Genomic DNA, 26,770 nt, shown 5'->3' with positions numbered 1-26,770 from the left:
TCGTTGCTTACTTCTATATTCACGTTTCCTCATGCTGATTGGGATGCGGGAGGCCTCTCTCCTGTTTCAACGCTGCGGTTTTCTACGATGCGTGTTAAAAACAAATAAACAGTCCCCTACCCACCCTTCTTTTCATTTGGATTTAGAATTAAGTACTCTCCATTTAGTATTGAGCATATATAGTTAATTCTTGCTAATTGTACTGAATATAAGCTTAAAACTGTTGGCTTTTTATACTAGGCGAAATTTAATCTATTTTAATGTATTTATACGAAACATCCGTCATTTGGTTTCTACTAGCCAACAAAGGGAATCCGGTTGAATTGAAAGGAGAATGCAACAAGCAATAGTCAAGTAATCCTAACCACATGTTTAACGTTAAATAGTGGTTCGATTGTGTTCTTATTTCCAACCCATGACACGATTTTTGCTACTATAACCTAACCAATTTATCAATATACTGTATATATTATGTTACGTCTATACACATACACGCGTCAAATTTTCATAAATATTTTAACCACAACTGGTCCTGAACATTGATTTATATTTATAGTAGTACTATATTTTTGTAAATTAACTCTTTTCATTTTATGAGTGAGAGAACCCGATCATAGAGTACAGCACAATAGTTAGGCCAACACGCCCAATATCAGAAACTGTTCATACAGAATAACTAGAGGATTTGGATCAACGATAAAATGAAACGTTTGGCATCATTTTTTCAATTATATTCTAATATTTGTTTAGCGACGGGGAGTGTTCATAGGTAGCAATTGGTCAAGTAAGCCAGTCCTAGCCCAACTCGGGCCCGTTAAGGCTTATGTCTGAATGATTGGGCCAATCTGAGCTTTTATACTCCATTCATCCCTTTAGGAAATAATGAGGTGAAACCCATTTTTCAATAACAGTACTTCAATCCATTTTTCTTTCTATATCTCTCCTGCTTCCCCAATTATACATTAAACTCATATCCATTTCAAAAGTTTATATTTATGATAGATGAATGCAGTATATATTTAGGCCCAATCCAACCAAAACCTAACCCATTTGGTAAGTAAGCCTAATTGGGTTGAGTTTGATTTTAAATTGTTTTCATATAACTTTATAAAACCGAAATCAACTCAAAAGAGATTAATGGAGCTAATTACTACCTAGACCAAAGCCTCATTTTATCATTGTGGTCCATCCGCTAATAGAAATTTTATTTTATTTTTACTATATATGGTAAATAGGCACTAAAACTATAAAACTAAGTACTCTATCTATCTCATAATAGATGTCACATTTTCCTTTTTAGTTTGTACCATAAAAAATGTCACATTTCCTTTTTTGGAAAAAGTTCTCTCTTACACTAATATAAATGTACTACTACTATTTTCTCTCTCCACCTAACACAAAATAACATTTCCTACAAGTATACCATTTATTATAGGACGGAGGGAGTATATATTAAAATGCGACCCACATTCCACTAATTTTTTCTATTCACATTTTCCAAAACACAGTATCGAAAAACTAAAACTCCTAATCACGGACATAGGGAGTACTTAGTTTGGCCTTTATTGGGCCGATCATGGGCTGGCTCTGGCCAAACTTCTAATGGCCTTGGGCACAGGCTGATCCTGTGTTTACAAGAAGACCCCATAAAACCCTACATGACTAATGAGCCCAGTCCAAACCCGTTCAATGTCTCAAGACTGGCCCACTTGACAAGTCTAGTAGCGGGACCAATATAATTTATAGGTGTAGCACCGCGAAACCAATCTAATCAGCAAATATAAAGCTACACACAAGAAGACAATCACTTAACACAAAAAAATTAGGCGAAATTAGTGGTTAACCACACAAAATTATCAGACTTGAAAGCGATAAGTGCATCATAATCTAATAGAAAATCAATACTAGCAACACAATGTGGGAGCCACAGCCACCACTCTCTTACTATCGCTAAGTTCAAGTGAGTACAGAATTCTAGCAAAGGTGGAGGCTAGTGTTTGTATGGATTTGTTCATCATTTCACCCCATAGCCCTCTACTCCTACTCGTTCCTGTCCAACCAAAAAAGGCAACATTTTATGTCTGTTACCCTTTTGTAGTGTAGCTGAAAACGAGGATCGTTGCCTGATTAATTCAGCTAATATTTGTCTCACCAGTTCCATAACTACAATTATGGACCTATAACACGTATACCAGACAGAAACACGTTGGGCAACGCATGAATCGACTTCTTTTCTAACAACCTGTGGAGTCACTATCCGCCTATAGCAAGTTGCTGTTGCGGCTGACAATATTATATTGAACTTGCATGGTGGTATTTTTCTCGATTACTCTACTTGTCATACACCTAGCTCGGTAACTAGGATTATCTGAGCGAAACTAGGATACACCTAGCAGGCACAACGTGACAGACGTGAGCATTAAGCTAAATATTTCAAGTGCCGACACTTGAATGGACGAGGTATAGCAAACCTGTCATGATATGTAGTTCATACGAGCACGAGGTTCGTGTGTGTGTGAGAGAGAGGGAGGGAGAGAGAGAGAGCATTGAGCCAAATATTTCACAACGATAATTCTAGATATGACTACCCAACTTCCTGTTAACAATTAATATTTGTAAGATAGCATTTCACAATAAGGTGTAAAAGTATGGTCAAGCATAAAAGTCCAAAAGCATCAACACTAATTGATGGGATGAAAATCAAGTTGTCGTATCCATCACAAATTGCCATTTAAAACAGGGTAAAGCACATTATTATGACAATCTAGTTTGAAATCATACAGCTCTAATGGTATTGATATGATATACTCCCTCCGTCCGCGAATAGGAGTCCTGTTTTTCCTTTTTAGTCCGTCCGCGAATAAGAGTCCTGGTTCACTTTTACATAAATGGTAATAGGGTCCCACCTTCCACTAACTCATTACACTCACATTTCATTCAAAACTAATATATATAAGTGGGACCCCTATTCCACTAACTTTTTTCCACCCACTTTTCTTAACATTTCTTAAAACCCGTGCCGCCCATAAATGGGACTCCTAATGGCGGACGGAGGGAGTACGAGATTAATTATGGAAAGAAAAAAAGAATATAGAGTGGTTTAACATCATATCCTAAGGGCAGACTAGGGCATTTAGTTTGAGAACCTCGATAAACACTAGTACCAATCAATCCACATAGACGGCCATCAGCTTAGGAAAACTTCTACAATAAACTCTACAGATAACAATTCTCAAGTAGTAGTAATTTAATAGTATAAGGAAATCAGATTAAATTTCATGCAAGGAATCAAAGACAAGGCAATAACAACAAATAAAGGATATTTACCTTTATACATTGAGCATGGGCAGTGCATGGTTGTGGTTATCAGCTGGAAAATATTTTTTTGATGGAACAGAACAGTAGTTTACATTCACACAGCTGTCTAGTGTGACACACTCTCTTCAGCATGCAATTGCCAAATGGACTTCTTAAATAAACTCTTCAGCAATATTCATGTGGCCAAGAATTTCTACTGGATGCTTCTGTTCTTGTCCCTGCGTAAACTAGTGTTATTCATTTATAAGCGAAGCGTTGATACAAGGACGACTATTGAGATTTCACACACATTTACGATCTATCATCTTATGTAATATTACATGAATTTGGGTTTCCAAAAAAACAGTCAGAAGGGCAAGTCTTGTGTGAAGAATGAACCAATCGGATCCAAACACACCAAAACACCATCAAATTTACAGATATATCACGTAATATGAGTTTTTATCCAGTTAATGATACCATCTTATTTGCCTTAACCCATGAAACATTCTCACACAAGTTTGTGTGCAATCCAGAAATCCAAATTGGTCATACTGGCACTATATGTTACTTATAACATACATCTCAATATCTCAGCCAAAGGTGAGGAAATAGCTCAATTTAGACAGAAAAAAGAGCATGAGCCCTTTACAAAGTTCAATATAAATATATGGCAATGCCAAATTCTCAGTAAACACGAGGCCTTTACATGGCCCTAGTGTAGAAATATTGACCACAAATCAACTACTTTTGGTATGGGTACCTAATCATTCTGTGTTGCCCCACCAACTACTGTGGTACAATACAACTCCAGAATGACAAGAGTATGCAGCAAGCAATTCCCATGGCCAAATCCTATTATCCACGTGGCTAGCAGACCATAGATTTTCATTTACGTGCACAACATATGTCAAATCATCATGATAACAAAACGTAGTCACGTACAATATTACTATTTAAATTACATTATAGTCGCCATGTCACCAACTCTGAGAAATCATATAATGCTCATGGAAAATATAGCATCTACATGTGGGTCTTGAGGTCCATCTATCAACTGATACAATGTTAACAAAGTATGTCCAACCATAGTCTTGGAATTTTTCCAATGTTCCTTCTCTGCCGAATCCAACTTAGACCCTTCTAGAAACTCTAATCTTCCCATTTAAAACAAGATGACGAAAAGGAACATAATATGTCCCTCTATATAACGACTTCTAGGTAACCTCCTCTAATAAAAGATTCATCTATTTAATATCCACAGCCTTTTCAGTCTTGAGTTACTTTTCTGAGATAACGATCTCTGATCCTGCTTTCACAGGAAAGCTCAATATGACGGTATGTCCTGAGCTCCTAGGTCTTGATGGAATGACAAGAACCCCCAGGATGAAATAATTCTCACTTCTGTCTTTTGTTACAGTTCCTAGGTTGGATGCATCGTAAGTTGATGCACAACAGCATGGAGCCAATGAAGAATTCCAAAATAGGTAACTTAAGCGGCATCAGATCTCCTTGTTTAATGAAGCACAAAATAGATTAGGACACTAAATCTTCTCACTCGTGCTATTTGAGTTTAACTAGGGTTCAAGCATATAACAATGAGAGCTTAAATGCATACCATTCTGATTTATTTGAGACAGACTCAATTTGCCTAAACCTGCAAACACGAGGAGCTGAGCTAATTTGCAAATATGTGTTGTTGTAATTAAGGAAACTCCTACCCTTGAATACCCTAGTTAGAGAAGTTATCTAGTAGCTCGGTTCCCTTTAACACAAGTGACATCCATGCTAAAGAATACAAAAGTACAAGGTAGGTTTTGCTAACAAGACTGTCATTTTTGTTATGATTTCAGGAAACCCTTGTGCTTGTTTTTCAGTGCAGACATTGTTTGATGAGCAAAACTATTATGAAGAATCGACCAAAAATTTGTCTCACTCGAAAACAAACTTTCACAAATCTTCAAACTGGTTTGGATATGATGATGTTGAACAGATCTCCCAAGAGGAATTGCTCGAGCCTTTTGAGTTTCTTGCAATTGGCACCTTCGGCACGGAACTACACGGTACAGATCCCCCAACCCCAACCCTGCCAATGCCTTCTGAAGATTTGACTGATCATCAGACAGAGATAACAGAAAATGATATCCAGCTAATAAACTATGAGCTTGAGAAGTTTCTTGAAGCTGAGGATAAAGAGTTAGCCAATGAGACATCTGGACGGAGTAGCTACGCTAGCATTATAACCCTCAGCAATAAGCCGATAGAGGGAGAAGATTCTGATTGTCAGACCTACTTCATAGATTTTCCTCTCCAAAATTATCTTTTAGCCAACTCAACTGAAGCTGCAGAGACAAATAATGAGGCAAGAAAAGAAAAGACATCCCTTGAAGATCTCTTTAAGAGGAATATGATAGCCCATGATGATCAAGCAAGGGAATTCAAAGGAGGAAAACAACACCTGAGGAAAAGAAATGTCACTTGTTTCATAAAGAAAGTGGTAAAGAAGTTCCATTCTTGCTCAACAGCCATTTCTAAGGATGAAGCTACTGTGCCTATCTCAATGGAGAAAAAACTCTCTAAGGTCAGTTTACCCCTACTACATCAGCCTAAAGATATATACCACTTATTTTCTGTTCTGGTGTTCGCCACTTCAATAGCAAATACCATAAACTATGACTCCTTTACAAAGTCAACACAAGAAAACATGCTAAATTGCTAATTTATTAGAACTGCAGTTGTTGCATAGTATTTTATCTTTCTTTTTTTCTAGTTTCAAAATTATTAGAATCATTTCAAAGTTCCACCACATCTTAGTATTTCCAAAATATTATGACATGATTTGATATTCTTAGTTACCTTTCCTGTTAAACTATTTTACTTACTCTTGTTTGAATTAAGCAGATAATTTAATATGAAGAATGAAAATGAAACAATAACTCATTATGGCATTCTAATTCAAATATTTTATATTCTGATGCATGGGCAATAAAAACTCTTGCACAAATTGTAGTAATTAGAAGAGGCAGTACTAGTATTTCATAGCACAATCACTGCATGATAGGGGATATATAAATGCAAGATAATAATTTTCATGTTGTGTGACTGTTGTTGTGCATAAGTACATCTGAGAAATTTATAGGCATCAACAAACTGGAACCATGTAACTTGCAACATATTTATGTTAGCTAATGCATAAAGAATACATAGCAGAAGATATTCTGCATTCTAAAACACTTGCGACAGGCTAACTAAACATCCTACGTAAAATTTGGCCCCTATGGGTTTCAGGTAATCATCACTTGCAGCAACAGCAAAAACCAACAGTCAATTTCAGTAACTTTTACGACCATAATTTAAACATGTTTAACACATTTTACTTGCTCAGGCTGAGGGCTCATTTGAGAATGAAATGAAATTTCAGAGCATATGTTTTGAAACTTTATACAGTAGATTAAGTTGCCACTAATGGATTTGGATGCAGGTTCTTAAAATGCTGCAACGGAAGGTTCACCCTGAACAGATGGCTGATAAACACATACCCTATAAAGATTATGGAAATAAGGTGGTTGGTCCAGCAGCCAGAAAAAAGAGGGAAAGCACTAAGAAACTATGTTCAGATGATATCTGCAACGGTTCTTCAACAACTAATGGAGGGCACTGGATTAAGACAGATTCAGACTGTAAGTTAACATATGAAATAACATGCATTAGTATTAGCTTCAGTTATGGAATCTCTGTACTTGATCTCATACAGTTGCCTGACTCTTTTAACTTTTCCTGTCTTGGGCATCTAAATTACAAGACGTGGTCCTGGAGCTGTAGGGGGCGAAACACTAAAATCAAGGTGGGCATCCTCGTTTAATTCGACTATCATGTGTGGAGCTTGCTCGGGTATGTATGTTTGCGACTTTATCTAATAGCGACTGTCATGTGTGGAGTTTGCTCGGTTATGTATGTTTCTCCTAGCCAGTTTGATCTACAGTGAAGTGCTATGGTAGCAGATGGTAACGCTATTTGTATCCCGTTCTACTTTACAAGTAAAACTCAGTTCTCGAAAACAATAAATGTTTGTACTAAAAGCTATTATGTTCAATGCATTGAGTGCTTGTGTGATTATTACATTGTATAGGATCTACATTACCATTCTCGTTTGCATGTCAAAGGTTTCAAAAGATTCTGGTTTGGTATGAGGTGATCATCATGGGAACTACTATGAAGACCACTTACATTGCACATCTATATTTTCCAGTTAATTTGAATATGCTTGAAATGAGACTATGCACAGAATTAGAACCTCCATTGTCATACCTTAATTACAGCAACATTAGTTGATTAGAAAGTGAAGACACATAATTAAATAGGCAGGCATTCTCTCTTCAGTATTCCACCCATTTCCATCCTCCATGACTGATCTACTAGAGGTGCCAACTCTCTGGAGATGCATAACAAGAATCAAAAGTTGGATCTAACATAATATGCATTAACAGAGTAAAGCATTCATTTACTTCAATGCATAATGATCTGACTCTCTGTTCACCTACAAAATGGATAGCAACCAGCTAGCTTAAGGATGCAAATATCTAAAATGAAGGATTTGTGATACTGCTGTGGATAGCAACCAGAGTCACTTTTTTAGAATAAAAGGTGTCCGATTGTTATCATCATTTACATGTGAATGGCAAGTATGAGACATAAGGAGGATTCACATGGGGAAACAGAAGATGTTCAGGACTTTTTTAAAAGGATACAGCTTCGCATGTTACTCAATATGTTGGAAAAACAGATAGCTTTCTTAAAGAGAGAAGAAAAGTGCAATTAGCAGTTGAAAATGTAGCTATAATCTTACTTAAGGTCATGGCTGACAACAAGCAACGCCAGCTCCTTCTTCAGGTCTCTCAACAATTTAACCACATCTGCACGGGCCTTCCAATCTAGGTAGATGAATTTTGAACATAACAGAAATGGAAAAGTCAATGAAAGAAAGAGTTCCAATTGAAAATTGACCGGTGGGGCATGAGGAAATGATACAAAGATAAGAAGATAAAGTTTAAATTTTATAGAAGTGCTTGAATTTCGTAGAATGGAAAGACAACAGGAGAAGCAACTATATAAAATGCAGAAATAAGGAAGATAATATTGACCAAGGACATAAAAAGTTGATATGCTTCAATGATCAATGAACATCATATAGGAAAATATGCTGAAGGGTTAAAATTGATATCACAAATTAACATTTTATTGCATGGTAAAGAAAACCAAGTATTCAGGAAAAAATTAAGAACATAACAAATATGACTGTAAATTCATACCTAGACCAGCAAGAGGCTCGTCCAGTACTAATAGGTCTGGGGTTTGAACCTGAGAAACACAATTGAAAAATTAAGGCAAACCATTACATATCTACTTACTAGTAAACCAAAAAATACGACAAGTCTTGAGCCGATAATATGCTTGGTCCATTGTGGCCTAGATACTTGGTACCAGAGCTAGAACTGGCTAGCAATCCCTGCTGCTAGTAGGGGCAAGGTAGAGCATATCAGGCTTTTCCTATGTGGGCTGACTTAGATTATTTGTATGCAGAAACCATTTTCAGAAGAAATAAAGCTATTTTAATGCCTCCATACTTGGATAATTGATCATGACCGTATCAATGACATGCAATCATTATTTTCTGATGGCACAGAGGCATGCCATTAGTGCAGAAGAAAAATCTTACCAACTGAATTGCTAGAGCAAGCCGACGTTTGTATCCACCACTCAGTGATTGGGGATCTTTGTCCAAAGGGATTCCAGTTAGCCCAACCTGATAGATTCCATGCATGAAGAGGTTGGTCAGGATTATGTATAAACATCTCCATCTAGCTGGGAAAAAAATACTAAAACTGATGTAGTGCACATGTTAATCGCTGTTCCTAAAACTGATACCGAGGTCATAGCTTTTTGGAGCCTTGAAGCAAGAATCTCTCTCAATTGCAGGCCAGCTCTTTGTCTTGGCCACCCAAATATAATTTCATCAAGAATATTGTCTGCAATGAAAAACCTACACCAATGTCTTAGATATTCTGAGATTCAAAGGCATAAAAGTAAAAAAGAAATGTCACCATGAAACTGTCTAAAAAATGCCTACAGATATAACCAATAGTTTTAGAACAGAAACAATTAACATATATTAGAATAGAAAATGTCTAGTAAATAATAAATAAATAAAATCAAACAACTGAATAATACTTAATAGCTGGCACATAGCATAAAGTAAACGAAGCAAACATCAAACGACCAAACACAGTCTATTATTACACTCAACTAGGAAGAAAGAATGGCAGCAGAATAATCTTGTGGTAAAACTGACCCCCTCTCTCGTTACAGATGAGTTGGCATTACATATAGACTCAGAATCTAAGAACCTTTCCAAAAGCAACATTTATCAAAAAAAAAACTCTATCAAGTGTAGATACACAACTTTAAGAAAGGCCGAAAGGGTAATATATACCTTTCCGGAAACTGGAAAACAATACCAACTCTTCTGGGTTGCAACAGTTTGGGACATTGATTTGGATTACCATCTTCACCATATCTTTGAACATAGATTGAGCCTGATGTTGGTTTACTTAGTCCTGCAATCAGCTGCTTGGGATGGCAACCATGTGGGAAAAATACAAAACAACAGTAGATGAATAATGAAATGCATAATTTTAGCTTGAAAAAGAGAAAGTCATCAATTAAGAAATAAACCTGCAAAAGTGTTGTTTTCCCACTTCCACTTCGTCCAAAGATCAGACCAAAACTACAAGTATAACACGAAAAAATACAATCTGTTTAGAGTGTTTCGGCAACTTCTAGGTACAAACCTATAAAGAAATAACTAAAAAGTAGAAAACAATAATTATTCAAGAGTAACAAACCTTAAATTTACCACAAAGCCAACCTATAGAGATAACATTAAGCATATTCTCATAGTTCCTACACAAACCTGGAATAAGCTTTCCTTTGATGGAGTACCCAAAAATTATATAGCTACACTTTTACATGTATCTACAGCTGACAAAACATTACTAGAAACTGAAGCAACGAGATTTTCACAAAATTTATGTTGGTTCTCCTAACTCTTGGGGCTTGAGTCCAAAATTAGCAACTTATATGACTGTTAAACTGAGCAAGAAGATAAAAAGACAAATAGATAATAGGCTCCACAACCATGTGCTCTCAATCATTTATTAATGGAAAAGGCACCTTTTCTCAGGTAAGGAGAAGCTGACTCCATTCAAAAGATCAACCTCAGTTCCCGGAGGTCGATAAGTGACGCTCTTTATCTGATAGGGGACGGGAATCGGAATCTTTCATTAATGGTTGTACTTTGCAATTAACGACAGAGGAATCAACAAATGACTTTCTAAAGCTCCCAATAAAACAAAACAAAATTTAAGACTGCATTGATGAACAGAAAGTGGATCGCACTTTACCAATATGCTACACAAGAAACGGTAAAATTAAGCAACAGAAAAATGGATACGCCAACAGGGAAAAGGTCACATTACATGCAACACAAGACACGAGAAATCAATAATAACAAATCCAGAACAGTTCAAGATCTCCATCAAGTTACTAGTAAGAGAAAATTAATGGAATGCAACTGAATGGTATTGAATAAATCTTTCCTGTTCGCTCGTATACACAAGCATAAACCAACGCATTTTCGTTTTGATCTGGTAAAAATATGTTTCTATTGAAAAGAAATTAAATCAGGAATCCAATCAGTTTAAACAAACGGTATGCAAATATTTTCGACATTAGAATTTAGTGAACCAAAAAAGGGAGGAAAAACATAGTAAACCCCTTGTTTTCTCATGAAAACGAACTAACATCATGAAATCTCAAAACTATCACCTAAATCAATCAATATCAGTAGAAGTCGCAACAAAATCCAGACACACTTTTCACTAGAACCAATAGCACGCACCACAAAATAATACGGACACGGTAACACAAATGCATGATATGCATCTAATTGCAACAATTTATAGAAGGAAAACGCCAATGCATTTCATCCATAAAAATAAGGGGAAATATGAAATAAAACTACAAGGAAATTCCATACTCACTTCGAAGCAGGAATAATCACATGCAATTCTGCGCGCACCAATTCTTTTCGAATTTAAGCTGCAATTAAGACAAACGAGCACGCGCGAATAAAATCAAATTAGAAGCAGGTGATAATTCGAAGAATTGAAATGCTAATTGTATGCCATCGGTTTAATCCTCCAAAAATTCAACAAAAAATGAATATAAACCTGTAGCAATGTCGAGGGGAGAACGCAGTTGAAGAACTGTTAATCGGCGGTTTCGAAGCAAGCAGAGACGACGAGGAAATTCGTACGCTCTCCATTAGAGAGCTGCAAAGGACAACTGAATTTCAGCCGAATGATTGTATTTTCAATTCATTTACTAAACCTATCTCTATTTAATTCTTTTAGGAGGTGTTTGAGTATTAATAAATTTTTATCATTTTCTTATGATTTTTTCGATCCATACGAAAATAGTATATCAATTATTCTATGTGAATGAAAAGAAAATTAGTATATTTCTCACCTGCATTTGTTATGAACTTATGTAATCAAACTGATTGCCAAATCAAAATAAGCAGAATAAATTTATTAGGAAAAAGTAAATAAAAATTTGTTTAAAATATAAACGTTTGAATATGTGTATTATACTACTATTCAAAGTTATTTTTCGTATATTATGAAAAATGAGAAAAAAAAAATTGGTGGGAAAACTATTCATGATTACTCTCTTTAATATGGATTAAAAATTAAAGGGAAATTGGTCCATCAAATCATAAACTTGACACATATATTGATCTTTCCTATAAACTTTAAAATAGGTGTCATATATCATGAACTTTAAGGTCGGTAGTTATTTCCCATGGCAGGTCAAGAGTGAAACCCGGCTAGCTCATGTGACATTTCCCGTTTGGCATAATTCTCAGACATGGATTCATGTCGGCACATCTATGTGAATTGTAAACACAATTCTAAAAGCAAAATCCGAAAATGAAACAACTTTAATAAAACAAAATATTAAGAATTCGAAATTCCTTGAAGAAATTCGTGCAGCAAGAAGAAGCAAAAAGAAAACCTCCATAATTCAATTCCTGCTTATACTCACCAACTTGTATATTATACCTCCATTGTTGGCATTTTTGATTTGAAGAAATTCGTGCAGCAAGAAGCAAAGCTGTGTATTGCAGAAATTAATTCCAAAAAGGAACAAAAATATTGACAAAAATTGGAACCTATTCAAGTGTGCAGTCGAGATTACCTAAATGGAGCTAGAAATCGACGACAATCCCTGTATAAGTTTCTCTGAAAATTAGAATTCGGGTCGGGTTGGGGAAATACCAAAATATACGCAAAGTTCATAATATATGGCACTAACTTTAAAGTTTATGGAAAAAATCGTACAAAATTTATAATACTAAGAGACCAATTACATAAAATTTAAAATGTCAACCCCTTTTTTCTGCCTTAATTGGGCTCAAACAGGCCGGCCTTTATTGGGCTACACTATTATCAACTATATCCACATTGGTCATTGGCAAGAAGCAGTACTAAATATACCAGTCAACTATCCAATCTTAATTTTCATCTCATCGATTAGTCGAACTAAATAAATATGGTTGAAATAAATATAATTAACCACATGTAGGTAGACAATATCAAATGTGACAGTGGCATTTAATATACGTTAGGATTTCTAGCTTTTAGTTTAATTGAGGCGCAAACATATATCACTAGCTAGCTTAAACTGTAAAAAGAATTAATTAATAAGTTGCTCATGTTTTTATAGGAATATTCAACAAATAAGACAGGAACACAGAGAAAATAAAAAGATCGACAATTGACGATTTGAGAGGGAAAAAAAATAGATATGCAAGCATGTATTTACTTTGCAGCATGACATGTTTTAAAAATATTAAATCATCAAATGCAATGAATATTAATTGGTCTTAGTTATGATCTGGATTTTAATTATTATTTAATACATCTCTCTATACATATTTAATTATTAGATGTTATTTTTTGGAATTGATATCCCAAAAGTTAGTTTTATAAAAAATTATTAAATTGAGGCATAATATGTAACTATATATAGATTGATCTAACGATAAAAAATCACATATTTGATATACTTAATTTTCTAATAATTTTAAAATTAGTTGAATAATACTCCAATACAATAGCTAGTGTTTTTAATAAAGGATGATAAAATTTATACTCCTAGTATTTTTTTTCAGTTTTATCGTGATTGATAACTTTATTATCGTCGGACCTAATTCAATATATAATTTTTCTTTAAATACACGTCTTAATACTCTTTAAAATTTTGATATCGAATGATTTCACGTTAGAAACTTTCTGAAACGTCTTACATAAAAGTGACAGTCTTCACGTAAGTATATTCATGCATGTGATCATGTCTACTTATTAGACTTCCATTGTTTTCCATTTTTATCATTATAAAATCACTATTGTTTGCATAATCAACACGCCTTTGTTTCAACTTAATCCTTCTAGAGTAATTGTACTTGCACAATTTATATCTATTTCCTACATTATTTCACTTTGTATACATGAAATAAACACATTTCTAGTTAGCCAAGATCTAATTTAACACCCCTCCACAACCCCCACACCCCACCCCACCATTATACATGATTACATGTCATGTATCAGAATAATCATATCCTCGTCATATCATGTCTCATTTTATCATATTAGTATGACTGCAATTAAATGTCTATTTTACTTTTTTTCCGATAAATGGATCTCACATCACTAAATCATTATACTTATTCCATTAAAAACTAATACTCCTCCAGTACTCAACTTTTCACTAATGTTTTCCGCACACTTTTCTTTACATTTGTTAAAACTCACACTATGCCAAATCGAGACATTATGTCACAAACATATGAAGTATTAAAGCGTCGGTGTAACTATGTAATCTACCAGAATTGTATTCCTAGAAATTCAAATAAATGTTACTACTATCATTAACCTTGTAGATCACACTCATTCTCTAGTATTGGATCCAGGAAACACAACTCATAGGGTCGAAACTAGTTGACCAAAGAAGGCAGTCAGTCGTTCACCGCTTCATTGGAATAAGCGTTTGTTGTAGTTAATTTGGGCTGTGGAAATCGCACAATAGAGAAAATTTGGGCCAGAGACAAAGCTAGAGAGGGAGCGGAGGCCGATTTACGAAATTTCCCAAAGATGCTCACAAACCAACGATAGAATCGATCGACCCGGCCATGCAGACCTAGCTAATCCATGACAATCGCCATTTAATATTACAAAATGTTTCGTGGAAGTAACAAATGGTCAAATTCCAAACAAAATAAAGAACCCAACAAAGAATAATAGGCCTTGGACCATTTACACCAACTGACATCAGCCCTTCCTTCATAAATAACGAAAATATTCCAATACTAACATAATTATTTGTCGGCTTTCAAGTTTCAAGCCGCCCTATTTTTCCATATTTGGACCACACTTTCTTCCATATTTAATATTTATCTCTCATTTCTCACCAAAACAAACACACATCACTTCTCTAAATCTCTGCAAAATGGAGGATCACTCTTCTAATCTCTTTCCCACATCTTCTTCTTCCTGTCTCTTGGAGGGTTTTGATATGGGAATCAAGAGAGAGAGATTCCACGTGGCTAAAAAACCTAGGACAGCAGCAGAGAGATTCTTGTCTGAGGAAAACTGTGATAGGATGATGATGAAGAAGAAGAAAAAGAGTGAGAAGAAAGTGAAAAGGCCTAGATTTGCGTTTCAGACGAGAAGCTCGGTTGATATTCTTGATGATGGTTATCGATGGCGGAAATACGGCCAGAAAGCAGTCAAGAACAACAAATTTCCTAGGTATACACACACACACACATATATTAGTATAAGAGAAATGCATATTGCATGCCTTGCCTTACACAAAGTTCCAAGGTATATATAAACACACACACAATCACACATATATATATATAGAGTAAAGGTCGACTTTGGTATAAAACATATGGCCAAAATACAAATATGGTCCAAAACATTCATTTTTTGAAAAACAGGTCCATAACAAAATTGTGTGTAATATGGAAGTTGAGAAATCATGTGTAGACGTCATCGTCGGTGAGTTAAACGGTGTTGTTTATTCATCACCACCGAGTTAAATGATGTCATCTGTTCATAAACAAAACAATGTCTTTCAGCTGAAAAACATCAATAATATATTGAACTTAGTCGACCAAATATTTCCGTGGTGGGATTGTTTAGAATAAATCCAAACTTCATTCATGGTTTTTCCGACTGAATTTTAAAGTTGTGAGACGGATCAGAATTTGACCAAAATTCATATTTTTTCTGACAATTATGAGTTTCATTTTAAATTCATGAACGTCATTTCCTTAGAAGATTTATGTAGCATTATTTGTGACCGAAATAAGAAGTGATTTAGATAATCTATAAGTTTGATTTTGAAATGTTACAAGTTCTAGAAATATGTTATAAGATGATAGAGCTAGACATAATTTAAAACGGAGATTAGTCAAACACCCTCTTAGTTTGTCATAGAAAAAAGTTTCTAAAATAAAAATTAAATGAGAGATTCGAGAAGTGTAGATGCTGCTTAATTGGAGGATTTGAATTGTATTTGCATGTTGCTAATTAGTACTTAGGGAATAGTTTTGACTGGTCTTATTCTGACCACGAAAGATTTCTTAATTAGGGAAACTAGTGGAAACATTCCATTGTCTACCAACCCCCGCCGCCACCCGCTGTCTGCGTACTAGTACATGAAATGGTCCTAATTGTAATATAGGGTAGATATGGTAACAACTAGTATTCCCTCCATCCGTGAAATTTTGTCCAGTTTTATCATTTCGGCCCGTCCGCAAAATGTTGTCCATTTTGTTTTTTTACCATTTTTGGTAAATGGACCTGATCACTTTCAACTAACTCATTATACTCACATTCTATTATAAAAACAATATATAAATATGAGACCTACATTTCACTAACTTTTTCTACCTTCACATTTCATAAAACTCGTACCGAGTCAAACTTGGACAACATTTCGTGGACGGAGGGAATACTATATTATACTTCCTCAGTCCATAAAAAAATAGTCTCATTTGTGAATGACATAGATTTTAATGAGACATTGATAAAGTAAGAAAGAATGAGAAAACGTAGGTAAAGTAAGAGAGATATGTAGAAAAAGTGGGTAAAATATGGAATAGAGGAGAAAAAGTAGGTAAAGTACGAGAGATAAACTTTTTATTTTCAGAAATTAGACTATTTTTTGTGGACAATCAAAAATGACAAAATAAGACTATTTTTTGTGGGGAGGGTGTAGTATATAATATAGTAGTATAAATTTGGCTATCGTGAAGATTATGTTTATTTAAGAATTATGTGAGAACACTACGTTGATGTGGAAAGTCCCTGCATTTGTCGTCAAATGTAAATGCACATACATATATACGTGCACAAAAATATGTAGTAGTATGCAACTATATAGTGAGAGTGCATCTTTCTTGGAAATTATATACAATAGTGTTTACAAGAGTGATGCATTTTATTACAAATGCTGACATGCAGAAAATTGTTTCGGTTGCATAGTTAATTTACATTGGAAATGCAGTTAATTTTCATTGGAAATGCAGTTAATTTTATATGAAAATGTTGTCACGTTCTCCTAATAACATGGTTATATAAATTTGCCCGTATATGCAGTAGCGTCATGATAAGTGTTGGATATAATTTCCACATATTTAGAATGGAAAAGAATGATAGGTAGCTTTAACCTCCTTCCTCACCACTGTGACAAATTTTTTTTTAGCTCGTGAAATTATACAACCGATTCAATTATTTTATACGTATAGGGGTATTCGGTTTGTAAGATTGTATCCCAGATTAAATTAGCTAGTAGTGTGTTTGGTTCATGAGATTTAGTCTCTTAACTCAATCCTAGATGGATAATTAGTCATAGCTAATCCCTTATGATTAAAATAATCTCACAACTCAATTCTAGATTATATATTGGTATTATTTTATCTAGGAAACTGAACACCACCATGAAGTACTATAATAATCAACCAATCCCTTCTTATTTTTAGCATCTTGCTTTCTCATCGTGATAACGTGAAACATTTTCTGTTGTTGAATTGTGAAATTCTACGGTTGATGCATCTCTATACTATATGAATGAAATTCAATGAGTTCAAATCTAGAGGCAATAAATTTCATATTCTCTCCGTCCCAAGATAAGCGAAACACTTCTTTTGGACACGGGATTTAAGAAATTTATATTTAAATAGTTAGAGTAGAGAGAGTAAAGTATGAGAAAAGAAGAATAGAGAAGTAAAGAAAGAATAAAATAGGTGAAGAATAAAGTAAGAGAAATGATTTTTTGCTAAAAAAAGGAAATGACTCACTTATAGTTGGATATCCCAAAAAAAGAATATGACTCGCTTATCTTGGGACGGAGGGAGTATTCTTTTAGTGCAGTAAAATCACTGGCGAATGTAATAACTTTATTAACTCAATATAGTATTCTCACGTTCGTAAAATGAGAGATGTTTTTATTTTGATCAATAAATATGATGATGTTCATATAAAATCATGTTTATTTTGAAAACTAGAAACATTTCTAGTTTCAATCACGAAGAATTACAGTATGTCGATGCATCTTCTTACTGGATAAGTGCAACACTCCGGTTCGAATCCGACAAAAAAATTCATTGAATTTATTTTTTTTGGAGTTCTAGAGATTGTTCATTTAATTTCATTTTTGTGGATGAGTGTTCCCATTGAGATCGAACCCAAATGCTCCATTATTCAAAAAAAAAAATTGTGATAAAAAAAAACTAGAAATAAGTCTCATTTACACCGATATTTATTATTCATACTGAATTCTTCTCCTTCCGATGAAGTGAGGCATTATTGAAGTGATGAATTTGTTATTGATGGCAGAAGTTACTACCGGTGCACTCGTGAGGGGTGCAACGTGAAGAAGCAAGTCCAAAGGCTATCGAGAGATGAAAGCATCGTCGTCACAACATATGAAGGGAAGCACACACATCCAGTGGAAAAACCAAGCGACAATTTCGAACAAATTCTCAGCCAGATGCAGATTTACCCTAGTTTTTGAAATATTGTTGCGTAACTCAAATTATAGTATCCAATTTCAGGTACACATAGCATGATAGCAACATATATCATGTCGAATATTGTACGTAGATTATTTATGTGTAGTGTGTCAAATATAAATTTCAACCAGAAATAATAATCTCTTGATTAATCAATTTATTCGAAGTTTTAGACATGATTTTATTTTAATTGAGGGGGAAATAGTCATGTTTTCGTATTTTTCTAGAAGATGCAATGCATTTGTAAACATATGTAAAGTATTCCATGTTACATATGCAGAGTGCTTTCTACACAGTTGGGTCAAAAGAGATGTGTTTATATTAAACCTGTAACAATATATTAACTGCAACAATATGAGTAACTAGTAAAATCTTGTACTCATAGTTTCATATATTAGCTTATCACCAACTGTTAACTGTCACCACCAGATCTAATATGGGGTAGTAAGTACATTACAAAAAACCGAACCTCTGTCGCCCGACACAACAAGATAAGTGACGAAGCTCATATCAACTCGACTCATTTTGAACACGCCACTCTTACTAATTAAAAACATGATTTTGAACATGACATTTATGTAACAAGAAAATCCAACTCCGGGATCAACAACTAAGAGCACGTGACGAGCATAAAGAGCTGAGGCAATCCTGAAACACGGGAACATGGATAGGTACGAGGCCAAGGTAAAATCACTCATATTGATCAACTCAGTTCAAAGTCGCGGTAAAACACCAAAACTTAACCAGCTTGGAAAAAAGAGGTACTACTAATTAGTACTACAAGATTGCATTTCTCAACAGCAAATCTCCACTTCCTCTGCCATAGATTCTACAATCTACACATTAAAGCTAAGTTGGTTGTGATGCTTAACGATCATGACAAAGACGGGAGCTACAAATATTTTGGCAACAGGATGCAAGAACCACATTAAAGATTTCTTACATAGCACATATTCATTTCAGAGACGTGCATAAGGATTTATTGAGATTTCACATGAAACTACATAGAAACATTAAAAAGAATCACCTGTGCTAGACGTAAATTGAACCTAACGCTTAGTCTTTCTTGGGGATATCTTTCTCTGAAATTTCCTTGGGTTTTGCCTTCTTCTCTATTTCCCTGCAATAACATTAAAACAAAATTTTGCTTCTGTTTAGGCTTACAAGAAAGAAAAAAAACGGCATGAATAAAATTCTAACAAATTCTAAAAAGAGCACATATTCACTCACACTCCCCAGATTACGCAGTATAGAGATCACAGTAGCAAACGAATTCAAACAAAAACGGCATGAATAAAATTCGTTGAAAATAAAGCAACTATCGGTGCATACTTAGCGGCGGAGGCGGATTCCTCCTCGAGCCAGCTGCGGATTTGGCGGACGTTTCGGCGGAAGATGGTGGCGGACTGCTTCACATCGCTCCGCAGCAGCAGCACGACGGCGCTCACTCCGGCCACAGTAAGTATGAAATTAGTCAACGCCATTTTTCTTTCCAATACGAAATTCCACTGAATGGAGATCAAAGACTGATCGTTTCGTGATATCATAAACCAATTAGTTAGATGTCTAGGGTTTTTTTTTTGCACAGATGAAAATTTCTTCGAAGAAAATAAATTGGGGGAGAAGCGGAATTCAATATTTTGGTGGAATCATTTCGGGCCTGGCCCGCTATCTAACGGGCTATTGGGCTAATTTCAACCTTTTATTTAGCTCTTTTTAATAGATCACCACTTCCTTTTTCTTTATGGATTGTTCATTTTTCTTTAAATTTTATTTGACAATAATAAAAAAAGACCAATCATATAAAATCATGGAACAAACACATAAAATCAACTAACCAAAAAAAATGGACGAATGAATATAAAATCACGAAGTTTTGCCAAATTTAATTTATCACGTACTTTTTTAATAAAATAAAATTTCATGAAGTTTTATCCGAGCACCACAAGTGTGCTCGGATTTAATTTGAATTTCGATCACATGATGCTTGGAATTATATTAATGACCGTGATTTCTTCCTTTTTGGAAGTTCTAGATGTTGCACTTGAGAAGTACTTAGAAAAAAATTCCAACGAAAATACCTTCTCTATGCTCGAAAAGTGTCTGGTATCCCTTTTTTTTCAAGCACGTTTTCTCTTCCGACTAATTTCATGCTTAGTGTGAGTATTTAATACTCCCTCCGTCCCGCACTACTTGCACTTATTTCCTTTCTGGGTTTTCCAAGTTATTTGCAGTCTTTCCATTTTTAGTAACAATTTATACCTACAGCCGTAATTGTTGACTTTGTCTATCACTCATTCCTTAATCTCTGTGCCCAAAAGGAAAGGTGCGAGTAATGCGGGACGGAGGGAGTACTATACTATATATCAAAAAAAAATTATCTAAAATTCTTCAATGACACAACAATATTTATTATAGTATATAATTTTTGTCCTTCCTATATTTGGTAGAAATTAAAAAATATTAATATAAAAATGATAAACCGGCATGGACTCCCATGCATCATCTTATCCTTCCCCTCTTCCCTGTTAAAATCCCATAATTGAAGAGAGAGGGAAAGCAAAAGAGAAATGAGTGAAAACGATGAGCAAACAAGAGATCTACAGGAGCTGTGCTCGATGTTCACCGACATCCTCCGATCACCGCCGCCGCTTCGCCTCCCGTTGATACCTCGCCTCTCTCAACCGAACCAGATCTCCCCGGCGGCTTTCGGGCTGCTCTTCATCGGGATCTCCGTCGCACTGATGCTCTTCGGCTTCGTCGCTTTCGTCGTCGGCATCACGCTCATGCCGCTCGTCATATCGCTCATGTTTTTCTTTTATTTTGTCGAAATTCTTTCCAATTTGTCCAGAATCAGCCGCGCCATCTTGTGGCGGCCTGCGCCTCATTCCTATAATTTTGTCTCAGGTTAGTAATAACACACATTTTATTTTATTTTTTTATTTTGTCCATTTAAGTGGCGTTCGGTTGACATGACTAATATCATGAGACTATCCATCTAGGATTAAATTGTGAGATTATTTTAGTTCGAGAGGTGAGGCTATGACTAATTATCATGAGACTATCCATCTAGGATTAAGTTAAAGGGTTCAATCTTATGAACCAAACATGATACATATTTAATCATGAGATTTAATCTTGCCAACCGAGCACCCTTTACGGTATGACTTTTTTTAGTGGTACTTATGTTATGTGAAGTATAAACTTTTTTTTCTATTTTTATTTTAAAGCGAGGTTTTCAAACAGGGATACAATTCCCGACAGATATCTAAGCCATCAACTTTAACTCCGAATGTTTGTGTTCCTTTTTATTATCGATCATTCAATGACTTCCTTCAAATTATCACAAATTTATCTTGACGAGAAGGAAAAATTGTGGTACCAGCTCGTGCCTAAGGGTTAGGGGCATTTTGAATGATTAATAAAAAGATTGTTATTTTATTTTGGAGGTGGCAACCGACAAAAACTAAAATTTCATATTTAATATTTTTTTAAAAAAAAAATTATATGATTTGTCATAATTTGATCAAGTTCTTTGATTCAAACGATTATTATAAAAAAAAATTATTAAACTATTATTGTGTTATATTGCAGTGTGGAATTATTCAAGATAAGATATGGTGCGGCCGGTCTTTGTAAGAGATGGAGAAAATTCGAGAGTACCATGTGTTGGAATATTGTTGATTCGATTAAGGATGATTTCTTTGTATGTTTGTCTATATCTAAATCTCCATATTTGGAGACGATTTATTTTGTCACCAACTTCCATTGTAAACAAAATAAAACAAAATTGCGGTATTGACTCTCGTTTTGAAATATTGCACGGCATACGTCACATAATAATACTGAGCCCTAAATCTAATTTTAAAAAGTAAATTGTGTATTAATTGAGTATATCCATAATTCACGTATCAAATCCTATTATCTGATTTCTTACTCGATCCCGTAAAATTGGGTATTGGATACTTAATACCCGTGGGCTTTCCCACTCCTACAGATATCCGTGTTGCCACCCCTAAATTAGGTATGTTAGAAACAAATTGACTTAAGGGAAAGTGGAATCCACATCATTCATTGCAAAATTGATAATAATAATAATAATAAAACTCCATTAATGCCCTTCTTGATATATAGTGGAGTAACTCGCAAAAGTAAAATTCCAAAATCAACAAAATAGCAAAAAAGAAAAAATATAAATCAATAATGTGACTAGGGCAAGTGAAACACAAGTAAATTGAGCATCTAGCTACCCAACATATATGTGCACTCCTATTGCTAGAAGAAAGATGCAAAGTATAGCGGTAAAGATTATCGTATGCACGAAGATCGAGAGGCCGCTCGTCCGCATGTTGACGAACTCTATCCCCCTCTTGCCTCCAGGGAGTTGGAACAATAACCCAGGTAACAGTACCACGAAAAATATCACCGATATAAGGATCGGTGCCAAATCTACCGACATTTTATCTCTTCTCCCTTAGTACTATGTTTTGCCTTGCTTTGATAGAGAGAGTTTTATGTTTGAAGCTTTATTTGTAGAATGAAGTGTACAATATTATGTGGAGTACTCTGTAAACAATGCCTAAGTGAACATTGGATTTGTCACCTATATTTATAATAATAGTAATGGATAATAATATCTTTGTCAAGCCGAGCCGAGCCGGCAGGCTTGTTTGCTTTGGATGGAATCGGGGCTTTATGGGCCATTGTGAGTTATTGGGCTATAGATATTTAATGCGGCCCAATTCTTTTATTGAGTACTAATAAACAGCAAAACCCAAATTCAAAAATCAAATTATCGAATATAAAAAACACTTGATCTATCACAGTGCAACAAACTACTGAGATCCAAAAATACCATCTCTGCACACATGATGAATTACCACTAAATCAAATTAAAGTCATGAAGTCACACACGTTTTGCACGATGAATCGATAATTAATAGAGACATCATACCGTCTCATAATCATAGATATCTCGACAAAGCTTTCTATCCAACCTCAACCTTGGCCAGCTATAGTCATAATAAAAAGCACACACAAAATGGAGTAGACTCTATACCTCAATATTGCTACTATAAAACAGGACAAGGGATGAGCATTCGAATTTCAGATCAGATTTTTATCTAATCCGAACCGCTCTGGAAATCATAAGTTTTATGAAAAATGAATCTGATCCAAATTAAATTATCCGAAAATCCAAAATTCGAATAGAAATAACCCTCCACCAAAGGGCCAGCCAGTTCTTTGATATGATGATACAAATATATCTAAAAGAAAAAAAAATGTGGAAAGAGTAGATAAACAAAACTTTCAAAGATAAAAAGTTGAAGTAGCATTTGTTTTTTAAATATTCCACTTCTCTTTTATGGGATTCTCACCTCTCCAATTTATCCCAAGCATCCTTTTAGATATTCTTCTTCTTGCAGCAGCTCTTTATATCTTTGCAACAACACATAACTCCCAAAAACCATTTTATTTATCAAAAAAAAAGAAGAAAAATACACACACACACAACACAGTTTTTTTTTTTTTCAAAATTAGTAAAAATGATTGATTTTGCAGCAGTGATGATAGCCACTGCACTATTTGCATTTCTGTGTCCAGGGCTAGTTTTGCAGCTTCCTGGTAAGAATAAGCCAGTTGAATTCCTTAACATGAAAACAAGTGTTCTAGCCATTGTTTTGCATGCTGTGATTTATGGTTTGCTTCTTGTTTTGTTCCTCGTTATGCTCGACATTCATATCTACGCCTAGGGACATTCTTCACGTCAGGGGCGGACACAGAAAAGAAGATTGGTTAGAGCATTCCTGGTTGCTTGTTTTAATGAGAATAATCTTTGATTTTTTTTTCTATGTTTGTTTAAACTTGTTTTGGTGCACCTTTTTTTAGTTAGAAGGGAGGATGAGAAATTGTTGCTGGAATATTTTGATTTTGTTTCTTGGCTAATCTCTTGTATTTTGGAAATGATTGGACATTAATGTATTACTAGTATTGTTTTCCCTCTTTACATGTTAACTTTTACTCCTACCTTTCAAAAATTATTCAAAAGTGCATTAAAATATTCTATCTCATATTTCCCCATCAACATTGCACATTTTGTAATGTGAGACAAGATAGGTAAGAGAAGAGATAAAGAGATAAGTCTATCATCGGCTTGGACCCGCTCTGATATTATATTAGAAATGAGTCACTCACCCCTTAAAAGGCCTTATAAGGGGAGGGTTATTCATCTTTATATAGATGAGATAGGATCATCATCAAGTCGATGTGGGACAAGATATTAAGAATTTTAACCGTCTTCAGTATTCATGATATAGTAACATACAATAAAATTTGTACTTGTATCTAATTATCTATAATCAATCCACACAAATGTAACGCAATTAAGAGAGTGGTACAGTAGACGAACAATTATTTTTAGAATTATTTTAGTAATTTTATTAAAATTATAATGACTCTATAATTAAATTTGACAACCAGAAATTTGTTACATGATCTTTAATCATATGGGTAATTATTTCTATATTATATTATTTCTCTATTAAAAAAGTATTATAATAAAATTGTTATTTTGGATGATTGCTTAAAATTTTGTTCATTGAATTATTATAAAAAAACTATAATCTTAATCCATCAACGTAAAATATTTGGCTTCGCCACTATCTTTGATAGTATGATGCATGATATTTTATTTTACATTCTCATTTTAAAATTTTCAAAATATTTCTCAAAATCTCAACAAGAACTCATTTTAGAGTGGACAATTTAAAAAGAAATACTCCCTCCGTCCCACAAGATTACGAGTTAAAACATGTATCCAACTAAAAGTGTATATTCTTATGACATGAATGATGTACAATATAGGTATAGGTATTGCAATCTACATTTTAAAAAAAAAGAGAAGACTGTGTTTATATTTCGATCGAAATATTAGCTAAATTGATACAAGCATCACCACAATGGAACAATATGTGAATTCAGACCTCGATATGTACACAATTAACCTCCAATCACAAATCATGAAAAAAAACAAGAAATATGAAGAGAAGCTGGTATTTGAATCAGCCCATATACACATGAATTCCAATAGCTAACAAGAAAATACACATAAGAGCAAAGTAAATTAGGGCATGAACAAGAATCGAAACTCCACTTGTCTTAAAATTACCAAACTCCACGTAACGGTTACCGCCCGGTATCTGAATCAGCAGGCCCGGTGAAAGCAGCACGAACAGCACCACCGCCACGAATACCGGGCCCCAATCCGACATCTTTCAGCTATTCCGGGCCTCTCTTGAAATGCAACAAAAATTATAGTAGTTGTCTGAGAAAAGGAAAACGGCTGGAAATATATAGAGTTGAGAATATGAGAGAGGAATGATAAAAAGTTGAAGATTGGTTATCAACTGAAGCTATCAGAGATTGTTGTCAAATGAAGCTATTTGAGATTCACATCACACTTTATGGTTATTTACTTATTTATTGTGTATTACGGAGTATTATCTTTATGGAATGTTAGAACTTAGATTTGGGTATTATTAACTTAAAAATAATCTTTATGGATGTTAACGGGCGAGAGAAGAAAAAGGGAAAATATTTAAAATAATGTTTGAACGTCATTAGACGTATTTATTTACGAGAGAATAAAATAGGGAAAATATTAAAAATATTGTAAATAAGATTATGTATAGCGTTAATGTGTTGTGAAAAATTTACAAATACAAAAGTGGACTAGGTTTAATTGACGGATTAAGTTGGAAAAATTAGATTATATTTAAGGGAGGGAGGATGGAGTATTATTTATTGAATTGGGAAATCAAATTTATCATATTTGAGTCAAAATTTAATACTATTACTACTCAACTTCCATATTTTCCGCTAAATTTTGTTCAATGTTGATTATTGACTAATTATGATTGTAGAATTGAAACTCGATTCTGTTCCATCAGTTTATCGGAATAATGATTTTTCGATAAAAAAAATCGATCACACTCACCTAACTTAATTGGGTAAGTTTGGCTCAATATTTGTTTTGGGCAAGACCAATTAAATAAATTAATCGTCCATAGTTAATCCCAAGAAGATTCCATGCTGATAGGCGATAGCATAACCAAATAAGAAAAGCATTTCTTGCATAGTTCAAGTTAGAATAGCGTGACAAATGGACTCTAAGCAAAGAATTTATGCTCAAAAAAATGAAACCCAGATCTCAGTTTACCTAAAATGAAAATGGATTAATTCATCAATTTTAGCTCTGTCCCAATG

At 34.4% G+C, this 26,770-nt stretch overlaps 3 protein-coding genes and 1 long non-coding RNA gene across 7 annotated transcripts; 2 read left to right on the top strand and 2 right to left on the bottom strand.

The window, feature by feature from the left end:
- Positions 1 to 11: 11 nt before the first annotated feature.
- LOC121756521 (ABC transporter I family member 11, chloroplastic-like) lies at positions 12 to 12,481 on the bottom strand. Of its 4 annotated transcripts, none has more exons than XR_006040957.1 (12): positions 11,586 to 11,743; positions 11,397 to 11,454; positions 10,528 to 10,607; positions 10,030 to 10,081; positions 9,788 to 9,921; positions 9,223 to 9,337; positions 9,014 to 9,100; positions 8,607 to 8,655; positions 8,144 to 8,228; positions 7,606 to 7,729; positions 3,328 to 3,536; positions 12 to 2,050 (listed from the first exon to the last, which is right to left on the bottom strand). XR_006040957.1 is itself a non-coding variant. In XM_042152099.1 (12 exons), exons 2-11 carry the CDS (start codon positions 11,678 to 11,680, stop codon positions 7,651 to 7,653), a joined length of 834 nt encoding a protein of 277 aa, XP_042008033.1. In that variant the 5' UTR covers positions 11,681 to 11,687; positions 12,463 to 12,481; the 3' UTR covers positions 3,328 to 3,536; positions 7,606 to 7,650. The 4 variants fall into 4 exon arrangements, 2 of the variants coding, with proteins under 2 accessions (XP_042008033.1, XP_042008026.1); XM_042152099.1 differs by lacking the exon at positions 12 to 2,050 and adding an exon at positions 12,463 to 12,481 and having other exon boundaries at positions 11,586 to 11,687; XR_006040959.1 differs by lacking the exon at positions 10,528 to 10,607 and having other exon boundaries at positions 12 to 2,596; positions 9,788 to 9,911; positions 11,586 to 11,746.
- Positions 4,435 to 7,413, top strand: LOC121756512 (protein LAZY 1-like). The gene is made up of 5 exons (XM_042152077.1): positions 4,435 to 4,635; positions 4,718 to 4,784; positions 5,151 to 5,878; positions 6,779 to 6,977; positions 7,100 to 7,413. The coding sequence occupies exons 1-5, from the start codon at positions 4,630 to 4,632 to the stop codon at positions 7,117 to 7,119; spliced, it is 1,020 nt and encodes a 339-aa protein (XP_042008011.1). The 5' UTR covers positions 4,435 to 4,629; the 3' UTR covers positions 7,120 to 7,413.
- A 2,438-nt stretch (positions 12,482 to 14,919) lies between the features above and the next one.
- On the top strand, positions 14,920 to 18,539 carry LOC121803579 (probable WRKY transcription factor 43). The gene is made up of 2 exons (XM_042203201.1): positions 14,920 to 15,230; positions 18,330 to 18,539. Exons 1-2 carry the CDS (start codon positions 14,929 to 14,931, stop codon positions 18,505 to 18,507), a joined length of 480 nt encoding a protein of 159 aa, XP_042059135.1. The 5' UTR covers positions 14,920 to 14,928; the 3' UTR covers positions 18,508 to 18,539.
- A 321-nt stretch (positions 18,540 to 18,860) lies between these two features.
- LOC121802547 lies at positions 18,861 to 20,112 on the bottom strand. The gene is made up of 3 exons (XR_006050808.1): positions 19,838 to 20,112; positions 19,533 to 19,625; positions 18,861 to 19,153 (listed from the first exon to the last, which is right to left on the bottom strand). It is a non-coding gene; the product is annotated as an uncharacterized LOC121802547 (long non-coding RNA).
- Between the last annotated feature and the right edge of the window lie 6,658 nt (positions 20,113 to 26,770).

The sequence above is a fragment of the Salvia splendens genome, chromosome 1, assembly GCF_004379255.2.
Source record: "Salvia splendens isolate huo1 chromosome 1, SspV2, whole genome shotgun sequence".
In the NCBI taxonomy this organism is placed as follows: domain Eukaryota; kingdom Viridiplantae; phylum Streptophyta; class Magnoliopsida; order Lamiales; family Lamiaceae; genus Salvia; species Salvia splendens.
This window is presented reverse-complemented; position numbering and strand designations above follow the sequence as displayed.